General features: G+C 39.4%; 3 protein-coding genes across 5 annotated transcripts; all 3 read right to left on the bottom strand.

The window, feature by feature from the left end:
- Positions 1 to 2,827: 2,827 nt before the first annotated feature.
- NRPC1 (nuclear RNA polymerase C1) lies at positions 2,828 to 14,007 on the bottom strand. 3 transcript variants are annotated; one of them, XM_087326752.1, is made up of 27 exons: positions 13,722 to 14,006; positions 13,478 to 13,610; positions 12,939 to 13,094; positions 12,398 to 12,557; positions 12,111 to 12,313; positions 11,848 to 11,960; positions 11,639 to 11,738; positions 11,330 to 11,548; positions 11,081 to 11,226; positions 10,821 to 10,965; positions 10,590 to 10,730; positions 10,319 to 10,507; positions 9,990 to 10,188; positions 9,822 to 9,915; positions 9,452 to 9,686; positions 9,172 to 9,363; positions 8,997 to 9,095; positions 8,715 to 8,918; positions 8,351 to 8,626; positions 8,112 to 8,259; positions 7,773 to 7,924; positions 7,470 to 7,625; positions 7,279 to 7,395; positions 7,124 to 7,191; positions 6,821 to 7,025; positions 3,449 to 3,651; positions 2,828 to 3,378 (listed from the first exon to the last, which is right to left on the bottom strand). In XM_087326752.1, exons 1-27 carry the CDS (start codon positions 13,829 to 13,831, stop codon positions 3,327 to 3,329), a joined length of 4,215 nt encoding a protein of 1,404 aa, XP_087182878.1. In that variant the 5' UTR covers positions 13,832 to 14,006; the 3' UTR covers positions 2,828 to 3,326. The 3 variants fall into 3 exon arrangements, 2 of the variants coding, with proteins under 2 accessions (XP_087182878.1, XP_087182877.1); XM_087326751.1 differs by lacking the exon at positions 2,828 to 3,378 and having other exon boundaries at positions 3,509 to 3,647; positions 6,817 to 7,025; XR_015530424.1 differs by lacking the exons at positions 2,828 to 3,378; positions 3,449 to 3,651 and having other exon boundaries at positions 6,955 to 7,025; positions 7,124 to 7,178; positions 13,722 to 14,007.
- Positions 14,008 to 15,744: 1,737 nt separating this feature from the next.
- Positions 15,745 to 17,812, bottom strand: LOC147858280 (protein ROOT PRIMORDIUM DEFECTIVE 1-like). Its single transcript, XM_087327932.1, has one exon. The coding sequence runs from the start codon at positions 17,637 to 17,639 to the stop codon at positions 16,164 to 16,166; it is 1,476 nt and encodes a 491-aa protein (XP_087184058.1). The 5' UTR covers positions 17,640 to 17,812; the 3' UTR covers positions 15,745 to 16,163.
- Positions 17,813 to 19,790: 1,978 nt separating this feature from the next.
- Positions 19,791 to 22,245, bottom strand: LOC147858279 (superoxide dismutase [Mn] 1, mitochondrial-like). Its single transcript, XM_087327756.1, has 6 exons — positions 21,885 to 22,245; positions 21,696 to 21,742; positions 21,133 to 21,258; positions 20,375 to 20,431; positions 20,183 to 20,254; positions 19,791 to 20,058 (listed from the first exon to the last, which is right to left on the bottom strand). The coding sequence occupies exons 1-6, from the start codon at positions 22,165 to 22,167 to the stop codon at positions 19,969 to 19,971; spliced, it is 675 nt and encodes a 224-aa protein (XP_087183882.1). The 5' UTR covers positions 22,168 to 22,245; the 3' UTR covers positions 19,791 to 19,968.
- Between the last annotated feature and the right edge of the window lie 268 nt (positions 22,246 to 22,513).

Below are 22,513 nucleotides of genomic sequence, written 5' to 3'. Positions count from 1 at the left end.
AGATGGGCATGGCCTAGATCAATCGCATAGTCATAGGAAGTGATGTTTGCTCGCAAATTTGTGCCCTTTATCCAAACTACTTTGCAATAAGCAATGTGACCTCCATCCAACTTATAGGAGGACCTACTTGTAAATCTTTTCTTTGAGCTTGATTCGCTAGTATTAAAGTTCACTATTGTCCACTTAGTTACTTCACATGTAATGTTTGTTTATCAAATGAATTCATCAAGCCCAAATGTAGTACATCATTTTTTAGTATTAGTTTTCCTTGTATTTACTTCTAACTCATTTTTCAATTTAGCTTAGATTAGTTAGTCACCGTATGGGTATTTCCTTCTACTTTGAATTTCGGTAATAAAATAGGGATTATGGGTGTTGCTCCACATGAGTCCATAAATGGCAAATAAGAGGCTCTATCATGGTTTCCTTGTGGATAATTCTAGGATGTGAGAGCTCAAACATTTTGAATCGATGATATCAACTTGTTCATTCAAAGTACTTTGGTTTTCTCATTCAACTTAAAGGTAAAGACCTTTGATTATATCATTATGGTAGGGTGACCCAATTAGAGTGACATCTACTCATCCAAAAGGGTTGCGGATAGTGTTAATGCGAACAATATGAGAAAACACATGTTTAACAATGTGGCAATATTTTGTATATTGGCATGAACTAGAAGGTGCACAATATTTTTTAAATAGTTTGAAGCATATTTTAACAAGAAAGAATGAAGTTTCCCAAGTTTTCTTTAGTAGATCAACATGCGTCAAGGTAAATGACCTAACGATCGATACCTTTAGCCTAAAACCTAAAATTGTGAGTAAACACGAGATTTCCTTGGCAACGTAGAAGCTTTCCTTGACACTAGAATTCACATGATTCCTTGGCCAAATCAATTGGCATAGTCACAAACTTGCTCCTAAATGTCATCCAACTCATTTTGTATTTATGGACAAAAATATAAGAGAAAGCATTTCGTGCCCTCAAAGTAATGTTGTCCAAGGTAGTGCAACCTTCATATTGGAACAAAGACTTCCATGTATTTGTCAATGCCTCGACATAGCCATCAACAACATATTAATGCAATTGTATGCCCCAAAATGTTATCACTTAGTCTATTATCAATCCTCGCAAACGCTTGAAGACCAAGCAAGCACAAACTCATGAATCCCTTGAGATGATGTTAAGAAGATCTAACACAACTAAGGAAAGGGTTTCATTTCTTATAGACCACTCCTCTCTCTTCTACATAGTTACAACATTTGCACTAAATAGCAGTTTACCCACAAGATATTGAACGTTCATAAATTTATTAGTGATATTCCATATGCCTAGCACACCACACATTGTGTGCCCACTTCATTCACTTACCATTTTCTTCTATTTTTCTTACAAAAGCAATATCGTTCTTGGAATATTTGTATTCACTATCATGTGTTGCATAGGAACACAATCAAGAAACATATTTCTAACACCAATGGTGTTGATATTCTCAACCATTTATTCGAGGGGCAATATTTACCAAATTGATTTAAAAAACAAATATCACCATATTTGGATAAGGAATAAGGATGTAGATTAAGGTTGCGGGTTAGACTACTTTTTGGAACGTTAGACTTTTTCACTTACAAAATTCTCAATCACTTTCAATAGAATCATGCATAGAACCTAATATTCGCATTTGTATTATGTACCATCTAAATGAAACGCCTTAATGGCACAAAAGTGCATGTAAAAATGAACACGTGCACATGAACTATTTAATTGTGATTTTCGATGAGATACATATATAAAATAAGAGATTTCTTATAATGCAAAGAAAAGTGAGTTCTTTTTAGAAGAGATATATTTCCCTTTGTGCATTGTTTCAAAATGAGGCATACAAATGGATTCTACCCAAGTAGAGGCAATCAATTCATTACCTAATTTTAAAACAATGTGTGTTGCTTGTAGTTGCTTAGGTCTATGTTCGCAATAAATAATGGGATGCTTCAGCCTTACATGCCTTACAGAAGATTTTGAAAGCACTCGGTATGGGTTTTGGCTTTCAAATAGGCTTAAGATGCTAATTGTCATGGTTTTAGACTTTGTGTTACAATATTATCTTCTATTAAGTATAAATAAAAGACGGACCAACCTTTGGGGCCTATGTTGTGATAAATTATTCATCCACAAACGATCAACGTTCTTGGATTTGAAATTAAGTCATTATGCATACAAAAGTTGAAGTACATATTTCTTCATTTATTCAAAACCTCTTATACAATAAACTCAATTGGGGTCTTCCAACTCTTCGTTACCAAGAGGTGCCATTTTTGTTGTCTTTAATTATCTTATTCAACAACTATTTATTTTCTATTTTCACTTCAAATTGGACAAGACAATATGCAACTCTAACCTAGACCCTTGCCCTCACTCCTGTTTTTGGGGTTTCTACCTCTTCCCTCAAACTTCCTCCAAAGAACTTAGAATGCTCAGTTCACAAACACTTCTTACATGCCTCCATACTCATCACATTGCCATTGTGAAAAGGATAAATCGCGACTAATTTGTAGACCAAAAGATCCATGACCAATAAAAGCTCGAGAGCCATGTGGTCATTCCAATTAGGATTCTAATGTCTAGGATTCCGACCTCTTCACAATAGCCAACCTTGGCTATATTAATCATTCATTACATGGTACAACTTAATGAAAACTCAATTTCTCAAACCAGCGCCCAGAGACCCATGAGAATTCATCTATTTATGGATGCCTCCCACAAGAAACTTAATAACCATGCATAAATACAAATATCTTGATTGCTGTTCTGTTTGGCATTAGGTATCTTCTCTCTTTCATAAAATAAATAAATTAATAATGGCTCTCTTCTATGGGGAGGCCGAATAATAGCAATTGCATGTTGATTACCAGAATCTGTTGTTTTATATCCACAATACCAGAGATAATTTATTGTTACTGTCCAACAAAAAATAATAACCTATGCAATTTGAAAGGATCCACTTCAAGCTTTTCTTGCATTTTAGCGTGGAGAATCTTCGAAAAGATCGAGGGCTCGCTATTTCAATACACCATCCTCATCTTGCAAGGCTGCAATTATGAAAAGAACCAAAAAATAGAAAACAGGAGAACCCCTTCGCATCTATCACTTTTAGGATGCACATAGAGGAGAAATGAGCCAAAGGATGATGTCCAAGCAGTTATCTTGGGCCCCGACTACTATCTGATGAATAGATATAGACATTAACTGTCTCCACTATCTTGCTGTCATACTCTTGAACCAAAGGATTGTAATTCAATCCAGGGGAAACGGCAAAAATCTCTATGTTACAATAATGTGCTCGACAAACCATAGTCCAGCTTGGGTAAAGCATCCACCCTGCAAAAAAATACAGGTTATTTGCCCATCTCTCTCACAGGCAAATACAAACACAGTAAGGATGGCTTACTTCTGCCGTATCTTTAGTAGACCAGTGCCGATTGGCATTGGGATACCCATAATAATACATTCACTAACTCCCTCAATTTGATCAAGTCGACCATGAACAGCTGCATCAAAAAGATGGTCTGTAGTTTTTTCAAAGGACGCCAACATGAGTACACTATCTTTCATTTTAGCAATTCCAAAGCGGGTAATTCCAAGGACCTCTCCCTGTTGACACACAAAATTCTCAGCATTGAAGATCCAACAGACTTCCATCTTACATAGCAGCTCTAAAAGCCTTCCACCTTAATTTACAACTGTAAGAGACTCATTCAATTGACAAGTTGAATAATAGCAGTAAATACATGTTGAATGGCAAATGTTTCTCTTTCCATGCTTAAAAATGTAAACGAATATCAATTTATTTCAGCAATGTTCTCATGTCATACCAACTCAAAGGCCAGAAGACATACTCTTTGAACCATTGAGTTGTTCCTTTACAGACTGTGGTTTCCCACATTGACGCCTCATCTCAAGAATTCACTTTGCACATGTGTGTGAAAAAGCATACATGATATATTATGACAATGGAGATAATTTGAAAGGAGTGTATGTGGACAAAGTGGTCTGTCTTATCAAAACAGAGCATAGTATAGTCTACAAAATGATGTTTCATGGGTTCAGACTACCCTCTTGAGATCACTCTGCACCTAGTTACATATAGTCAATGATCACCCTCATGTTGTGAGTTCATCTCCACATGTATTCTAAAGAGTGCACATTTTGTGATAGCACCCCAAAATGAGGAGTAGCTATTGTGCAACCAAACCATATGGGTCGATGAGGTGTCAATGAGGGAAACCATGGATGAGTAATATAGAATGTATTTATGAAAGCGGGAAGTAGGTTAATGGGATTGACTAGTCAGGTCTACTAGAAGAATATTCTCTGTTGTCTGGTTAAGATGTACTTAGTATTGAAGTATGTGCCATTTATTTTTGGACAAGTACTAGCTCCAATTGAACAACCCATTTTGGAAGATGCTTATCTATACGAGGTATGGCTAGAGAAAATATTTTGTCACAACACATTACAATTCGTAGAATAAGATGAGCTGAAAGAGAAACAAATAAGTTCATGGTTGCCCACTGATGTCGACCCATCTAGGTTTAGGCCAGCTGATTGGGGGCTTCTCATATTTTGATGCTCCAGATTTTTTGAAGCATGCCTTCAAGTTTTGTGTACCAGACAGCATGTGGCGTCCAGTTCACAAACAAATCTGTGGGAGATTCCTTCTTCAAACCTTTCGAGACAACTTGGACAGTTTTCTGCATGCCTCAGAGGTCTAGGTTAGGACCATCTGGAATTACAGGCAGATTGCAATGCAAAAAGAAGAAGAAGCTTTGATTGCAAATATCCTTGGGACTTGATTGAATTGCCCAAGGAACAAGTATCATTTATGATAGGTGGGTGTATAAAATCAAGATTGCCCATGTCGTCAAAATGACCACCTTGCAGATTTTGTTTCCTCCTATTGCAGCTTTTTGCATTGAAGCTTTACCAGATGGATGTAAGATTACTTTCTTGCTTGGTGGTATTGAAGAAGAGCTATATGTGAGAAAGCCAGATGGGTTGCAATTCTGGATAAGCAACATTTGGTGGCTGAATCAAGCTCGTAGACCATGGTATAAAAAGTACAAAACTTCTATGTTACCACATGGGTTAAAAACGAGCTATGCAGATGATTATCTCTACACAACATGATGTCGATGCCAACCCCATCATTTTGGTGCTATATGTCGACGCCATCAAGGCAATTATGAGATCTTTGAAGGGGACAAAAGATGAATGTCTATGTTATGAAAAGCCATTCAGATTACATGGATTCTGTGAACCCGATATGACAGATAATGTAAATACAGGCAAATCCACTAGCAGATATGTATTTACACTAACTTGTGGTGCAGTCACGACGTTCCAGATTTCAGAGGATTGTTGCATTAACTACAACTGACAATATACCATATTTCAGCAACTAAAGCGTCCAAAGATGCCATATGGTTGGCATGTCTCTGTTATGACCTTGGTTTACGTGAGAGGACACCATTCCTACACTTTGATAACCAAACTGCCATATGGTTGGCTACAGATGCCATGTTTCGTGCAATGCACTAAGAACATTTTAGACACCATATGGTTGGATGTCTCTGTAATGACCTTGGACATTGATGTGTGATGTCACTTCATCAAGGACGTGTTAGGGTGGACTCATCTCATTGCATAAAATCAGTTACACAGGATCCTGCAGATGTTCTCACTACGTGCCTCTCAAAGGTACAAAATCAACATTAGCTTCAGCATTTGTAAAGACCCATTCACATTATAGCTCTCTTCTGGGACATATTGAGTTTGACCTGGCTTGAGTGAATTAAAATCACATTCTAATAAAACAGATCACCAGGGAACTCCAAGAAAATGAGGACCAAGAGTGCCTGGGGCTTTTCTTGCTAGAACTCAAGAGTCACGTGGAGAAGCTGCTGAAAGACGACAATACAGCCACACAAGCTCATCAGCAAAGAACAATCACAACTTTCTTTAGCCTAATCACTCCTACTCATGCTACAAGTCAATCAAGGGCTTCACAAACGGGGCCCCGACTAGGACAATACAGCCACACAAGCTCATCAGCAAAGAACAATCACAACTTTCTTTAGCCGAATCACTCCTACTCATGCTACAATCAATCAAGGGCTTCACAAACGGGGCCCCAACTAGGACACTGCAAAGGGGCTAACAATAGATTGGACCCTGGCCTCATGGACCGCAATCTCATCACCCTTGTCATCAACAAATAAAGGCCATTGTCTCCCACCATCACAAGTGATTCCCTCACTTAAGGGACCTCTCCATTCTGGATTGACATATGTTAGAGATCTTTTGAAGAGAAAAGTTACAATATAACAGACTTGAGAATCTTAGATGTATACATGACGAGATTCTTCAGTCACATTTTATTCTATTTCTATTTACTTTTTTATTCAGTTACATTTATTTTGGTTTGTTGTTCTCATAGACAAGACAATATTTTAAGATGTAATCTCTTGTTTGGTCTAATAGGCCATATTGGCCTCTTACAACACGTTAAATTTTTCTTTTTTTCTTTTTTTCTTTTTCTTTCTTTTTTTCTTTCTGTCTGTCTCCTGTTACTCCTGTTCCAAGTCCAGCATTATCTCCTGGCCTCCTCATTTCAATATCATTGCAATTTTTGCTGTACATATTACCTCCTAACTAATGGATGACTTTAACGTCTTATTAGAAAACTACAATTCATAAATATTGGTACAATTAAATGCAGAAAATGGTTTATGAACAAAACTGGTAGAAGATATATACATGCCTTATATGTCATGACATCTGCAAGGAGCATCATATGTCTAATATCTATGCTCATTCCATGACTGGCCATAGTATACTGAATCTCATCAATGATGCACTTTCGAGCAGCTTCAATCCCAAGTGTATGCTCAGCCTCAAATACATGGTTGCTCTTAGTATTCAAACCATCAACACCAGCAGTGCCCATAACAGCAGCAAGGTTCGTCCTGAGTTTATCATATCATTTCATCACCTTTACGAATTATAAAAGATCAATTACAGAGTAGACATGCTTTTAGAGAGAAACAGAGAGCAAGGTACAAACCCTTCAACAAGAAGATTATATTTTCCTTTATCTTGATTGATCACAGCCCGTTCTACTGTAGGGATGCCCTGTAGAATTGTTTTTTAAAAATGGTTGACAAAAATAGAGCATAGCTCAAGTTCCTTGTATTTTAATTCAAACAAAAAGAGGAAAACCTTGACAATCACTTTGGGAAGCATGTTTCGTAAGTTGAACAAAGCAAAATGAAGCTTCTTGCGGTCAGGCTCTGCGGGAAATACAACTAATTTCGTGTGATCCAAAACTCTAAGATGCTGCAGAGATATAACAAAGATATGAGTGCTCAGATATCACAGCCTATACATATTCATTAAAGCATTTAGCTAACCTGTTGCTTCAGCTTCAATTTAGAGGTTTTAAGAATAGCTTCTGCTACTGTGTATGCTGAAATGTCCAGCTGTAAAGCTTCTATTCTTTTGACATCTAGTTTGACAGAGATCAATGCTTGTCCTGGTCTCAGTACAGTTTTAATGCTCTTTGCTACCTGCATTGAAATTGTTAAACAAGGATTTTCCATACTCCGCACAGAATACAAAAGCAGCTGTGATTATCAATTCATGTACAATAATCTGATTCTTACAACATATATGATAATAAGTTCCGCATCATATAAAATGGCCTGATTACTTACTTCGCCGAGGACTGTTTTCTCAATGCGTGCTTTTACAATACGTGCTGCCTTCAAATCTTTATCAGATACAAGCTTTGCTGTTATAATTGGTGTGCTTATATTTTTGGCTGCATTAATAATCTCTTTAATCCGAGGGACACCGAGAGTTACATCTTTTAAATACTGTCAAGGGAAAAAATGTAGACAGAAAGAAACTCTCTTGATGAAAAAATCCTATCAATGCATTAAAAATCCTAAGGTACTGAAAAGTTCTTATATATCTCCCAGTGGAAGACATTGGAAAATTCCCATACCAAGTACAACAATAATCCTCTAGATAACCAAACATTGCAAGGATACTCATACTTGCAACACCTGCAAAATGAAACGTCTTCAATGTCATTTGGGTCCCTGGTTCTCCTATACTTTGTGCACCCACTGCTCCAACTGCAGACCCAGGCTCCATACGTTTCATGTGATATCTCCCAATACAAATATCCAGAAAAACCTGTTAAGATACACGGCTGTTGAGTTTCATCTGCTACATTATTCAAATGCATAAACTAAGTGATTGTCATATTAAGGATTCTCCTAGAAACCTCAAGTTGTCGGGCTGTAAACCCTGATATGCTTCCTGCAATCCTCTCTTTGACAAGACTACCATCAAAAACGATATTTTCTGTATCCAACCCCATAGCAGACCTAGTTTTTTCAGCTGCAGATATATTCTTCTCCATAAACTCCTCCAGTTTTCTTTTGTAATCCATGGAACAACCAGCTTCTAGACTTGTGTCATGCTTTGACATCCTCGCTACTACTCTTTGGCGAGCATCTGATGGAGAGATCACAGGTGTATCAAAAATGGGACATACAGACTGCAAAGAAAAAACAGCAATCTCAGATGCCAGCCTTATTCAAGCAGATAAAACGCCCTTACAGCAATGGCAAATTTACTCATAATACCTTGGTCTTCATTAAAATTCGATCAAAATTCAATGGAGTACCATCCTTTCCCTCCATATTAACAGGATCCATACCATCGTCGCCATAAAGAAGTTGTACAATACCCCCACTTGCATTTCGCACGGTCCCATCATAGTGTGTGTACAAATCTTCCAATGACTTCATTAATCTTCGTGACATGTAACCAGTTTCAGCAGTTTTGACCTGCACTCATGCATACATCAGAACAGAAGTCACAATGCTACGTACATAATGATATCTACATAGCATCCTTGCACCTACCGCAGTGTCTACTAGCCCTTCTCGTCCACCCATGGTATGAAAAAAGAATTCAGTTGCAGACAAGCCACTGTAAAACGAATTGGCAACAAATCCTTTTGCCTGTATTCATGAATAGTACTTCAGCCAACAAGGAAAATTACAACAATGGAATAAAGTCCAAAAATAATGCACAAACCTGGGGAGTCTTTTCATGTCTTAGGAAATGTGGCAAACTACGTTCAATAAAACCATTTGGGGCCCGCTTTCCTCCTACTGACTGTTGGCCCACACATGCAATCATTTGACTAATATTTATTGGAGAACCCTTTGACCCACATTGAGACATTATCAGTGGACTGTTGCGCCAATGTAATTCTTCCAGGCAAACCTACGATGCAAAACTAATTTACTTTCTCAAGTGCTTCTTACATTATAAGAGATCATACACTTCATTTCTTTGGAAAGATTGATCATACCTTGCCAGCTAATTCTCGAATCTTATTTAGTTCCCCTGTTATCTCTGCCTCCAAGGTTTGAACTAAATCACACCCAGGTTGAAGTGCAAGCTTACCCTTGTTAAATAGATCTATATGTAAGTCGCATCTGCTGTAACCTTCTCTAATACGTTCCTCCTTCTTTGCACTAAGAATCGCACCAGGCTGGACATCATCAATGCCGATTGAAAACCCATGGTTCCCAATCCACCTAGCACTGCAAATAGAAATTATGAGTTAAAACATCATTAAACTAATAATTAGATCTAACTAGGAAAGAACCCAACATTTCAAGATGTTAACATTTAGCATAAAGTTATCTTCAACAACTGTGTCTGGGTAGTCAATCTACCTTAGCTTTGCCAATCGATTCATGCATGATGCTGCTGCATGAGAACTATAATCTCTTAACAAAATAGTGAATAGCCCATTCTTGTTGCCATTTCCTGCATTAAAATTGGCATCCAATTTGTAATCTGAGTGAATGCATAGACATTGAAACAAATAAGAATGTTCATACCTAGTGTCCCTTTGCCAAGTTGACCCGAAATCAACTCACTATTTCGGAAATATACATAGCCATCATTTGGACACATTGTTTCACCACCATTTTTGCTGTAGTTTTTCTCAACCACAACTAAATTAACAAATACCCTCATATTGGCATTTGGCCGAATGAGAACACTAAATAGTTGTTTTCCTGTCCATAACTCAATTGGCTGCCATCATTGACAAATAACATAATTATAAAATGACACAACAGACGGACAACCACTTAATTTAGAACCACTTTACTTACCCATTTAATTTAAAGCTAAATAAGGTTTGAGAAAGGATCCAGATTATTACCTTCAAAATAGTTGGCGTAGGTAGATCTATATGCTCTACTCCATCTCCCATGAAAGAACACATCATTGCAAAAGCTCCACGATCATAGAACGTGTCCTTTCTCGTGATCAGGAAAGAGGATGTCAAGAAATCCTGAGTAGATGCAACCAATATTTCACCATTTTTTGGTGTACAGAGATTGTTTTGCACCTGCAGAATCCAGAAATACAAATAGGGCTAAGAAAATATCCCAGTGAGTAGAAAGAAACTTATGCCTGTGCAAAACATTCACCCCCATCAGCATAAGAGCTTCAGTCCGAGCTTCCTCAGTTTGCGGAACATGAAGGTTCATCTCATCTCCATCAAAATCTGCATTATAAGGATTGCAAACAGATTCATTGAATCGGAGTGTTCTCCATGGCTTGACCTTTGCCTGGAACATGTTATCTAATCAGAGACTTTCTAATATGATTTGTGGAACCTCAAATTAGAGTCTTTGTAACATACAACCTCAAATACCCACCCTATGACACATGATAGACATTTTGTGGAGGCTTGGCTGCCGATTAAATAAGACAATATCTCCATCTTCTAAATGCCTTTCTACAATATCTCCAAATTTGAGCTCTGCAGCCAAGCGTCTCCGGTCACGAGCATATTTTATGAAGCTGTATTATAAAAGTAGTACAATCCGAATTATTTGAATTTGTTTCAAAGCAGACGCTTCAAAAGAATCCAATCAAAATAAATTTATCGGAAGTTATGTTAGAGAAAATGCTTTACATTTTGTTTCCATTACTGTCAACAAGAAAATTAGCCCCCGGGTACTTTTCCCCATTTATTACTCGTTGCCTGAGTTTTTCAATGTTATAGCGTGTCACCTTTTCTGGATATGTGAGGTTCACAGCCATGAGGATGGGCACAGCAACCTGCGGTTACAATTTCATTAGCCATCATTTGATGCAGAACCTTCTAGTAATCCTCTTTTCTTCTCTAAGTCCTGATAAACCTTTTGAGCAATAAATAACTAACCTCTGTGATCTTAAGGTTAGGATCTGGTGAAATGACTGTCCGACCTGTGAAGTCGACACGCTTCCCTGACAGATTCCCGCGAAACCGACCTTGTTTTCCTTTCAAGCGTTGTACAAAGCCACGTAAAGGCTTTCCTGGAGGTTGCATAGTAGAAGGGAGACCCGGAAGTTCACTGTTTATGTACATGGCCACTTGAACTTGAAGAAAGTCCCATGTTTCCTAAATGGCGAAGTTACTTCATTAGGAAAACAAATAAAGTGCATTTCATTGCTTTAACCAATCCAATGTATGTCATGTTTGTATATCTACCATGCAGTTTTCAAAAGGGTGCCCATTTTCCAGATTGAGTTGAAGCGAGTTATTACTATCTATAATCTGCAGCAGTTTCATCGTAATATCATCCTCGTTGCTGGCCAAACATCATATGCCTTTTTAGATTCTGAATTTTAGAAATAATCAAGTACTGATTCCTTGTAAGAAAAATTATAAAAAGACCAATAAGGGAAACAACTCAACACCTTCCTCCAGCAGAATCCATCTCTACAGATGGGCGAATTGCACAAGGTGGCACAGGTAAATGAGTAACCAGAAGCTTTTCTGGCCTTCCATAAACACCAAGAATCTCACAATCCTGCCATTTTCAGACAGCAAATGAGCAAAGAAGCACGTCTTCTCAAGGGCACCTCACAGTGACACAGCTTGCAGATGAATGCCCATTGAAAAAAAGTATGCTTTGATTAAGGTGTGTTAAAAATAACCTTTTGATTTTTCTTCCAAGTACCTGATCTGTTATTTTCTCAAACAGCTTCAGGACCCTGATTGGATTAAGGTCATCTTGAAGGCGGTTCAGATTAGATTTTATCTCCTTGTTGGCTTTGATTGCCTCTTCTAACTCTTTATAATACTCATCCCGAAAATTTACAGGTGCCTTTGAATATTTCTCATGAGAAATTTTCAGGGTGTAACTAACCTTCTTGACGGTTCCTGCAATGTGCCCCAGTAAGAAACTGCATGGATGCATAAATCTTACTGCCTAACCTAAACATGTTTGCCTAATGTAGTCCTCACCATTGAAATCACCACATCTTGGGCAAAATCTCACACGTTTGCATAGATCTATAACCTTTTTAAATACTGCTCTTCTCTGTAGTACTTCAATTTTTGGGTTTCTCATTCGGCGTAGGCTCTGTTGGCGATCCTTTTCAGACAGTAAAATTGATCCACATGTCTGCAGGCACAAGAAAGAAATAACACGAAAATAAGAATATAGGGATCTAGCAAGGCAGGTTTACTAGACCTACAACTGGTAAAACCTACGAGAGTTAATAAAGGAAAGCGAATTGAAAAATACACAATAAAAAACAAGACAATAGATTCACTATCGACACATTGAATGAGCATATGTACAAGCATGTTCTCATGAGATTTAAAGGTTTTCATGAGGTTAGAAATCATACACGAAATACAAAGCTAAAAATTCAAATGGTCCTGATGCCCATCTAATCTGGAAAGAAAATCAGACACCAGGTACTGAGAAGGAAATTTATTCCTCATCTCAACTTGACATCATAATCCCATACCTATGAACCATAAATCAGCAGTACCTTACCTTGCATATGCATTGAAGAATTTTGATGATGTTCTTAAAATAGCCTATGTGAAAGACTGGCATTGCCAGTTTCACATATCCAAAATGTCCGGGGCAGGTTGTCAAGGTACCAAAACACGTTGAACATTGTGCATCTCGCTTCTTCCTCGTCGTCCCCTGCCACAAAAGCAACACTATTCATTCTTTTCTTAAGATAGTTTAAACCAGTCGACCAGATACTCTGGAGATGGAGAATTCATAGCTCCTGGCAACATTGACAAAAAATACTGGTTCTTGATTTCTGGTGTCTTTCTGAAGAGGTGAGAGACAACATCTAACATCCTTTCTAGTGGGCATTAGTTTAGTTTTCAATTTTCCTTATTTTACTGGCATTTCTGTGGGGTTCTTAAGCCCTTTTCATGCAAATGTCCATTTTCATGGAAAATTTGGAGAATAGATTTTGTGAACCACACAGAAGCATTTTCCTCAAGAATTCATCATTTTAATTCCTGTTTTCCTTCTGTTTATTCCAGGTTTGGAAGACCGATTGGATACTTTACCATGCGAGTATCCAGAACACCATAGGGGAGAGGATTGCGTTCAATTGCTTGATACATCCTGTTCTCCACTACTTGGAGTTCGGCAACCTTAGCAATCTCGGAAGCATCCATGGTGGTGAACCGGATGCTTTTGCTGAAATAAATAAATAAATAAATAAAATTAGAAACCTTACTTAATGCCAATGCTAGGGTGGGGGTGGGATGAGATAGTCCAGAAAGCAAGACAGGGAGGAGAAAGCATTACATTTTCCTGGGTCCCACATCTTCGGTGTAAGGCTGTTTGGTGAAAGTGATGGTGGAAAGATGCTGCGCCCCTGTGCCGCCCGCCGGGGTTGCAGCACCACCTCCACCCATCTGAGAGTGTGTGCAGGTCTTCCTGGGCAAGATACAGCTTACGGATATTGAAGCTTCTTACGCAGAGAGGCAGAGAGACAAAGCACAGGTCCAGACACAGAGAACAAGCAGGCTAAAACCCCTGAGCTCCTTCATCAGGAGGTTAGAATGGGCATGGTTATGGTGTGTTCATCATGACACACCTAATACTGTATTTACATGTATGTATGTATGTATGTATGTATGTACATATGCATATGATACCCCAAATATATATATATATATATGGTTTTGGCCACCCGCCATGTATATGGTTTTGGTTCACTCCCATATTAATAGATATTCTGCCCACTACTTGTCCCCACACACACCTCGACCCCTTCCTCGCTACAATCGCAGTTTTCGCACTCCAACACATACATATGTAGTAAGTACGTGAGTCATGGCCAACTACTCAATTTCATGGTCGTCCCCCAAGTCTTCGAACATGTCTCCATGACTTGTAACCGGAAAAAGAGGCATCACTTTGTTTACTGGGATATGAGACGCATGACAATAGCCTGTTTGTAAGGGCGTGATATTCGTTAGTTGTGATTAAATGTTGATGGATTTGACAACTTTGTAAAATTCATTGGATACCAAACCTTTTGGAACATGAAGTTGTTGTGTTCGTTGAGAACTAATCAATACCAATGAATAGAAATGATGGGTTGTATGTAACATATACCTACAAAATCCAATTGATTCTATTGTCTAAAGATTTAAATGTTTGGTCTCACGAGGTTGATTACCATCCACTTGAGTTACATTCTCATAGATACAGGCAAGGGAGGTTCTTTGAGTAATTTAGCTTTGGCATTTTTTATGTATGCTAAAAATAGTAATAGTTTATGCATCAAAGATAATTAAATTTGCTCGTGCTTACTTCATAAACTATAATTAGATGTTGTAGTTTTCACTTCATTCCTAGTATTAATAGCACATTAAAACTAAACACAAGGATATATTGTTAAAGAGTATGGTAGTCTCAAATGCAAAATTATTTCAAATAGATAATAAGAATATGCATTAAGCATGTTTGTTTAAAATAGATAAGAATGTGCATGAATCATGGAAGGGATGTCACGACGACCATGATGAGTAGGAGCATGTATTTCTCTAAGATGTGCAAGATGAAAAGGGAAATTAAGAAACTCTCACTCTCACAATAGTGTAAGTGATGTTTATTGGTTTGAATATGCCTTAATTAGTTTTATGACTCATAGATCAAAGTCAACCTAGAGAAATCCCTTCTAGCCATTAGGATTTATTCCCACCCTAGTTAAGCACCAACTTGCTACTCGAGCTTGAGTGATGCTGCAATTTTAAACCAAATGCTACTCTTCATAAAGGTAATCAGAATCTTGACCTCACGCCTGTTAGATGGCAGCCCGCTTGATCACAACCTTGTGATTGGGAATACATATTGCTGCCATCTTATATGGCATCATTTATAGATGATTTATAGATGTAATCAATTCTGGTTGTTGGTATTGATCAGTTATTTCGGTTCTAAATCATGGATGCATGCTAATTATGAACTACTCGATTAAAACATGAGCAATGGGTCATGGATTGTGTTATTTAGTTCATGGAATCCTAGATTTCGGATTATGAAACATAGATTACAGTTTCCATCTTCTGAATTATGAATTACAATTTTTGTTTTGGGATTGGTTATATAGATCACACTGATAAGCCTCTGCTTCATCCAAATAATTTATCAGGACTTGCACTAGAACTCAACTACAATGCCTAGTTAATCATAATCAGGATACTTATCCATATTGCAAACACACAATTTATAACAACGTTACTTTTTACTATAATACAACAAATATTTAAGGGAAAAAAATATGTTGATTCCATTCACTTCTTCATTCTGACATAACGAATGCAATGAAAATGAGCCAATTCATTACTATCAGATGTTGGAATCATAATTGCATACATAATCTATAAGGACAGTAATTGCCCGAACCATGTTGGGCTTGATATGTACTTCCCAAAAATTGCTGAATAAAGAGGGGCAGGCCATATGCAGAGTATTTCAATGACCCATTCCGCGGTCACGTCCTGATTCTATTTCATAATCCATTAAAAATATGGATACTCCAGAGTCCACACACATGAAGTTGTAAACGAGACCAGAGGTTCTTCTGAGGGCCTGATTTCAACCAATATTTAGTTGCAACAATACGGAACCACCTCATACAGGGGATCTGACACGGTCTTTGTCAAACCTCAATGTTTTCCGTCACCATAATCTTAATCATCTCGTGAAAAGATTGGTGACCCAGTTGGAATGCTTGCTTCATTCATCATCAGAGAAGTCAAATTCATCGGAAGACTCTGCCTCGTGATCTGATAGCATTACTGAATGGTCTCCATGAGCCTCCTTATCTACATTTTCCTGTGTTACATATGCATTCTCCAATTGTGATGACATGATGGACCGCCGCATTGAAGGCCCATCATCCACTGTCCTCCCAGTTTTGAAGCCCATGGATCGCATCCGCGGCCCATCTTGCAGCATTTTGTAATACTTCCATTTAAGGGTGACAAGTGGATGATCTTCTACGAGAAGTCGCTTGTTATAACCCTCTCTTAAGAAAACAGTATGGACATTTCCCTTGAGACTTATGTAGAAGATGCCTGGGAATCGATTGAATGCCTTGGCCACTCGGTTGGGAAAATTGAACTCTTCTTGAAAATCCCCGATAACTTCAATCAAGATCTTCTTCTCTATGGTAAGGCTCAAGACTTCATGCATTAGGGCAGCCATCTTCCTCTCTGCAATTGGCGACCCTTCTTCGACCCAATCAACCTGCTGGTAAGGGCATATATAAGGAAGCTTTTGCCATCTATCAATTTTCTCGATGGTCTTTTTCTTCAACTGCATCCCTGCAGAGTACTTCAACTTGAAAGCCAGTGGCTTGCCTCTCGTTTCAAAATTGTCTCCCTGGCCCCGCTCTTTGGCGGCCATTTTGGCTCCTTTCTCAAACTCGGTGATGGCTAGGCTCTCATCCCAGGCCACCAGTTCAATGGTTCGATGCGGCTTGTGAGGGTCACGAAGACGGAAGTACTGGGGATACTTGGGAATGATGCTCACCTCGAAGTCATCAGGGAATCCAAAGAACCGAGCAGCTGCCAGCAGCTTCTCAACTGGGATCCGGCGGTCCTTGGCCAGCATCAGCAGCCTTCGCAGCTTCTCTACGACCAAAGGTTCTTCTCGTGCGTATATCCGTTTCTCCTCTTTCAAAAGTTCCTTCAGCTGAGGAGCCAACCTGCACCATTTCTGCTTGTCATCGGGGTGGATGAAGAATTCAAAGGCATTCGGGTATCTCCTCATCAGGTCCTCCACCTTCTGATCGCTTATCTTCAGGCCCAGCTCTCTGCGTTTCAAGCTAATGATCCGGAAGGGTATGGCTCTCTTGGGGTACCTCATGATGAGGTCTCTGATGATGATGATGGGCTGCAGCTCCTTGGCTTTGTCTGCCACTTTGTCAAGGGGGCGGTCCTTCTTTATCTTGATTTTGAGGCGGGGCAAAGTGAACTCCGCGAAACAACGAGCAGGCTGCCATTGCCATGGCGCAGAAGCAGGGTATTCCAATGGAACACGGCAGCAGGGTGCAGGAAACATTGAAGATGGTCCATCACCACCATTACCACAACGAATACTAGGGGTAGGGGAGCCGATCAGGTGCTCATGAACGCCGCAGGCCGACGAAGCAGCAGCGCCTATGATCTGTATCCTCTGCGTAAGCTGCCTCCTAGCTGCCACGATCATGGCGTGAGGCAGAGTATATGTTGGGATGTGTCTGTCTGTATTCAACTGTTGGCAACAGCTAAGGCCTGACTGACGTCTGTCTGATTCTGATTCTGATTCATGAGAGGAGCATCCACCGTATTCATTCAGCCTCCGGCCACGCCATGTCCCGCCCTGGCCCCTGCGTGCTGGGTGGAATAAACCCTAATTTGCACTCTGAAACCCTAATTTACACGCTAAAACCCTACTGCTATTACTAGTAAGTAGTTACTGCTATATAGGGTGAGATAGACTTTTTGGGATGGCCTTCACCATCATCCATCACTTGTGGGGAACAAAAACCCACCCCCACAAAGAGAGAGTGAAATTGTGTACTCTCGAGCTCGCAAAATCATAACCAAGGACATTGTCTCGGGTGCCCAACAAAGTTTGATATGCATATTGACTAGATACCCACGTTTCCTAGAAAGATTGGCCGGCCAATGATAAATAGCCAACAAAAGACACCGACTAGGAGCTCAAGAGAGATACCATTGTTGCAACCCATGCATGCTACCAAGTTAAGAACATCCTTTGACAATATAATTAGCACTTACAAGGGTGACCTCTATGTATGATTGCTCGGTGTTCAAGTCGTGAACCGCCATTTCTTAGCCTAAGGTAGCGCGGGTGAGCATGTTCATCAACGTATTACGTATGCCCATGAGAGATCAAATTTGTTTTGGTCAATAATGAATAGAGAGAGAGAGAGAGTCAAATGGAAACCATGTTTCACTTTTTAAGGTATTAAGGGTTGCAGTGTAATTGGATATATGCGCAATGCTTTGAGTTTGATGGTAAACATGGAGTTAATGCATACATTAGAAATCTCAAAAACCGACTTATGTGCCATTTGTGGATATTAGAGCACGCATTTGTTGAATAGGAGAAAGTCACCATCACCCTTGCTCAAGGTCACCCCCTACCATCTCCAAGCTTGCACCTTTGTTAAAGCAACATGCTCAAAAACACCATTTGAACTATCACAAACCTCTTTGAGAGCATATGAGTTGTGGCTTGTCGCCCATAGTCATTTTGTAAACAATATATAGATTCACAAGTATTGTTGTGATGGCACATCCATCTCCAAGTTTGCACCTTTGTTAAAGCAACATGCTCAAAAACACCATTCGAACTATCTCAAACCTCTTTGAGAGCATATAAGTTGTGCCTTGTGGCCCACACTCATTTTGTAAACAATATATAGGTCCACAAGTATTGTTGTGATGGCACATTAGATTGTTGTCATGCCTTCATCATTGTGGATTGTGGATGTCACTAGGCAATGATAACAAAGAGTTGGTCCACTTGCAATGAGTTCAAAGATATCATCGGTAAGATTTCTTTCCAAATTTCCCGAGGAAAAATCATTGTTGGAATGATTGGATGTGTTATAGGAAACAACCAATAAGACCACGTGTTGAGACATAATCCTTTATTGAAAGAAATTAAGTTTCATAAAATTCAAGGATTTGCACGATATGTGCAAATTCTGATGTGAAGTTAAGACTAAGATCAACACAACTTTTTATGGCACTATAGAGTGATGTGAAGGCAAGCTTAATGAAACAAAAACTTGCAAATAAAGGAACTTGAGGAGCTTAAGATTCACCATCCTTCGCTAGATAACCATTATTTTGTCAACAAAAATTCATGAGGAGATCAAAGTTCAATTCCGATGATGTAGATATATTATGTCAAGCAATCCAGCAGCCCGACTAGAACATGAAGCCCTAAAACCTATACTTGCAAGAATAACATCATCTCATCATGACAAGTAACGGGATAGCCAAAGAAAAGAGTAGAGCCCTCAAAAAATGGTTGTGTACGTCTAATCAAGCTATCATGACAAGCAAACCTACCATAAAATAGCATTTCAACCTTGAAACTAGAGAGCATAGAGTCCTCAAACAATGCTCGTGTGTGTATAATCAAGCTAGCATGACAAGCAAACCTACCATAAAATAGCATTTTATCCTTGTAACTAGTCTGATCTGCACATAGTGCTTGATAAAATATCATCACAAAATAAAACCAACATAACTGGATTCTCTATAATCCAGAGAATAGGTTCCTCATTTGAAAAGACCAAGAAATCAAAGGGCTTGTGCACAAAATCACATCATGTAATTAGATCGGAAAATGGTTTCTCTTGCATAAACACTGATAGTCTTGGTGCCGAAGACGCAAACAAGTTTTATCCAACCTTATTTCAAGGACACACAAATGACCCATAAAATTATCCACAATGGTTCCCATCAGGAAAACCCTATATCAGTGAAAAGAACAGATGGATCGAAACTTATCATCCCTACAATGACTTCTCGTATCTTTCAGCCACATCTTTCCAGTTCACAACATTCCAGATATTCTTCAAATAATCTGGGCGCACGTTCTTGTACTGTCAATGAAAGTAACATCAGCACACAACTAAGACCAACACCCAGATGGCAGAGCCTATGTAATCCAATGAAATCTGACGCATAAAAGTAAAAGCCAAGCTATCCAAATTCAAAGAGTGCTACCTGCAAATAATATGCATGCTCCCATACATCGATCCCCAATAGTGGGACTAAGCCTTTGTTGATGAGTGGATCCTGCAACAAATTACGAAATCAAACTTACTGTTTGTTTTAAAGTGTCACATTGAATAAAACATTCTCCTTTTTTAGTGCCCCATTGGGTAAAAGAGAGACAGAGAGAGGAGAGAAATTTACTTGATTGGCTGTAGTCTCAACAACAAGGTGTTTAAGCTCCTTGTTCAATCCAAGCCACTGGCAAAGAAATATATGTATTGAGACTCAAACCAAAAGAGTGCTATATCAAGCACAATAGGTCCATGTATGATGCCAAAACAAATCTATACAGTACCATAGAGTGAAGAACAAATCGCTCATGTGCACATGCTTGCATTTGTGTAGAGTTTATGTTTTACTCGTAAGGAGAGACTAGATATGATCATTATATATTAACACCCACAGGACCAACATGACTCACATAGGATCAATCGTCACAAAGCACTCTCCCCAGACATATGTGGTGAATTTTCTAATGGTAAAACGAAAACGAAAGCTGAAAGCACAACGAAAAACTAAATTTGCTGGGGAGGGGGAGAGAGAGATCCCCCCCCATCATAATGGGGGTGTTTAATTACCTTGTATGAGATAGTGTTTGACAGGTCCATGGTACAAATAGAGTATGGGTAATGGATGCTTGATAAGTACATAAATTAAAAGGAAAACTGATTTGGCAGTTCTCACACAACTGAGTTCTGCAGGCAACTTGCCCTCAAACGGGTTTCCTTTATGTCAGCTAGTCTAACAGCGTGCAGAGAGACCACTTTACCTCACTATTGTAAGGACAGCAAGGGTTTTTCATATCGCCATGTTTTAATATATACACTACTTTTGTGTGTGTGTGTGTGTGTGTGTGTGTGAGAGAGAGAGAGAGAGAGAGAAAGAGAATGAGAATATACCACCCATCCTGAACCCTGGACAGCAGCACCCACTGTGCTAATCTTTTTAATCAGATTGTCTAAAGAACCAAACTGAGTAGTGATTTCAGAAGCTAAAGGTCCTTTGGGCTCCTCGCCACCACCTTCCTGAACATAGGACAGAAACAAAAGTGAACCTCCAAGCCATTGAAGCAGACATGATTTAAAATGGTTCTTGTAACTCCTTATACCTGCTAAATCAAGACAATGTATGCTCTATTGTGCAGTAAGAATACATGCATCATTTAGTTATACCATATGCATTGTTTTCTTTTGACATTTCATGTAAGGAAGGCCATGTAAACATGCTGCAACATGTGCAAAACATATTATTCACGCATTTCATGTGCAATTTAGAGTAATTCAACATTATGGTACATGATTGTCGTGCAAAAGGCATCTTTTGTGATCAGAAGCATGAGAATCGACCATTTCACAGGAAATTTAGAGCAATTCAAAATTATGGTACATGATCCATGTGCAACAGGCATCGTGCATGTTCGTGTGAATTCAGGGGCGAGAGAAAATGGGCATTTTAAACTTACGCTTTGCGGCGCTAGGTTCTTCCAGAAGATCGAGTGATTAATATGCCCTAATTCACATAAAAACCAACCCTCAGCAGGATGCGGAACATCAAATCAAAGAGTTCAGACGTCAGGCGCATAAGGCAAACATAGATGTGAGGTAAGTGCGATAGATCATAAACCCTAAAAACAGGACATTTGAATGCTGACCTCCTCCATTGAAATTGAGGGCACTCTGGAGGGAGACGATGGAGGCAGGGTCCTTGGCCTCATGGAGCTTCTCCAGGGACGCATTGAAGTTCGTGATGTAGGCCTTGTGGTGCTTGCTGTGGTGGAGTTCCATGATCTCCCCGCTGATGAAAGGCTGGAGCGCGCCATAGTCGTAGGCCAGATCAGGCAGCGAGTAGGTCTGGAAGCTACGCACGCTCCCAGCGGTGGCCAAAGACCTGGCGCCTCTCCTCGCCGCCGCCGCCGCCGCTGCTACATACGCCATGGCTCTAGATCCTTCTGTGGGTTCTTCTCGGTTCTGCGACTCGCGTGCCGGCTCAAGGTTTAACTCAAAACACAGAAAGACACAGAGAAACAGAGAGAGACAGAGAGAGAGACAGAGAGAGACAGAGACATGCCCGTGTGCCACGTGTAAGCATGATATGTGTAGTAAGCCTTGGTTCCTCCATCCAAACCGGTTGTTGGTAAATTCGTGGCCGATGAAAGAGTTCCATTTGGCCGGCAATTGTCCGGCCTCGGCCACAACACGGCCCAGGGCCAGGGCCCGGCCGATAATGCACCATGATCTTAGCTACTTTTGTTCGACACTTGTGTTTCGACTTCGTCGTCGA

The sequence above is a fragment of the Azolla caroliniana genome, unplaced genomic scaffold (assembly GCF_043228905.1).
Source record: "Azolla caroliniana isolate FFs.n. ecotype wild unplaced genomic scaffold, voAzoCaro1.0.p SCAF_11, whole genome shotgun sequence".
Taxonomy (NCBI): Eukaryota; Viridiplantae; Streptophyta; class Polypodiopsida; order Salviniales; family Salviniaceae; genus Azolla; species Azolla caroliniana.
Note: the sequence above shows the minus strand (reverse complement) of the source record. Positions and strands in the feature narration are given on the sequence as shown.

Bases quoted from the DNA above. Each gene is read 5' to 3' on its own strand.
- NRPC1 (XM_087326752.1), bottom strand. From the start codon at position 13,831: ATGGGTGGAGGTGGTGCTGCAACCCCGGCGGGCGGCACAGGGGCGCAG. The intron at 13,095-13,477 runs GTAAAGTATCCA...CTTTTGTGGCAG, and splicing joins GTGTTCTGGATACTCGCATG to GGGACGACGAGGAAGAAGCG. The intron at 3,379-3,448 runs GTAAGCCATCCT...ATTTTTTTGCAG, and splicing joins CTACTAAAGATACGGCAGAA to GGTGGATGCTTTACCCAAGC.
- LOC147858280 (XM_087327932.1), bottom strand. From the start codon at position 17,639: ATGATCGTGGCAGCTAGGAGGCAGCTTACGCAGAGGATACAGATCATA.
- LOC147858279 (XM_087327756.1), bottom strand. From the start codon at position 22,167: ATGGCGTATGTAGCAGCGGCGGCGGCGGCGGCGAGGAGAGGCGCCAGG. The intron at 21,743-21,884 runs GTCAGCATTCAA...TATGTGAATTAG, and splicing joins CCTCAATTTCAATGGAGGAG to GGCATATTAATCACTCGATC. The intron at 20,255-20,374 runs GTAAATTTCTCT...AATTTGTTGCAG, and splicing joins TTGAGACTACAGCCAATCAA to GATCCACTCATCAACAAAGG.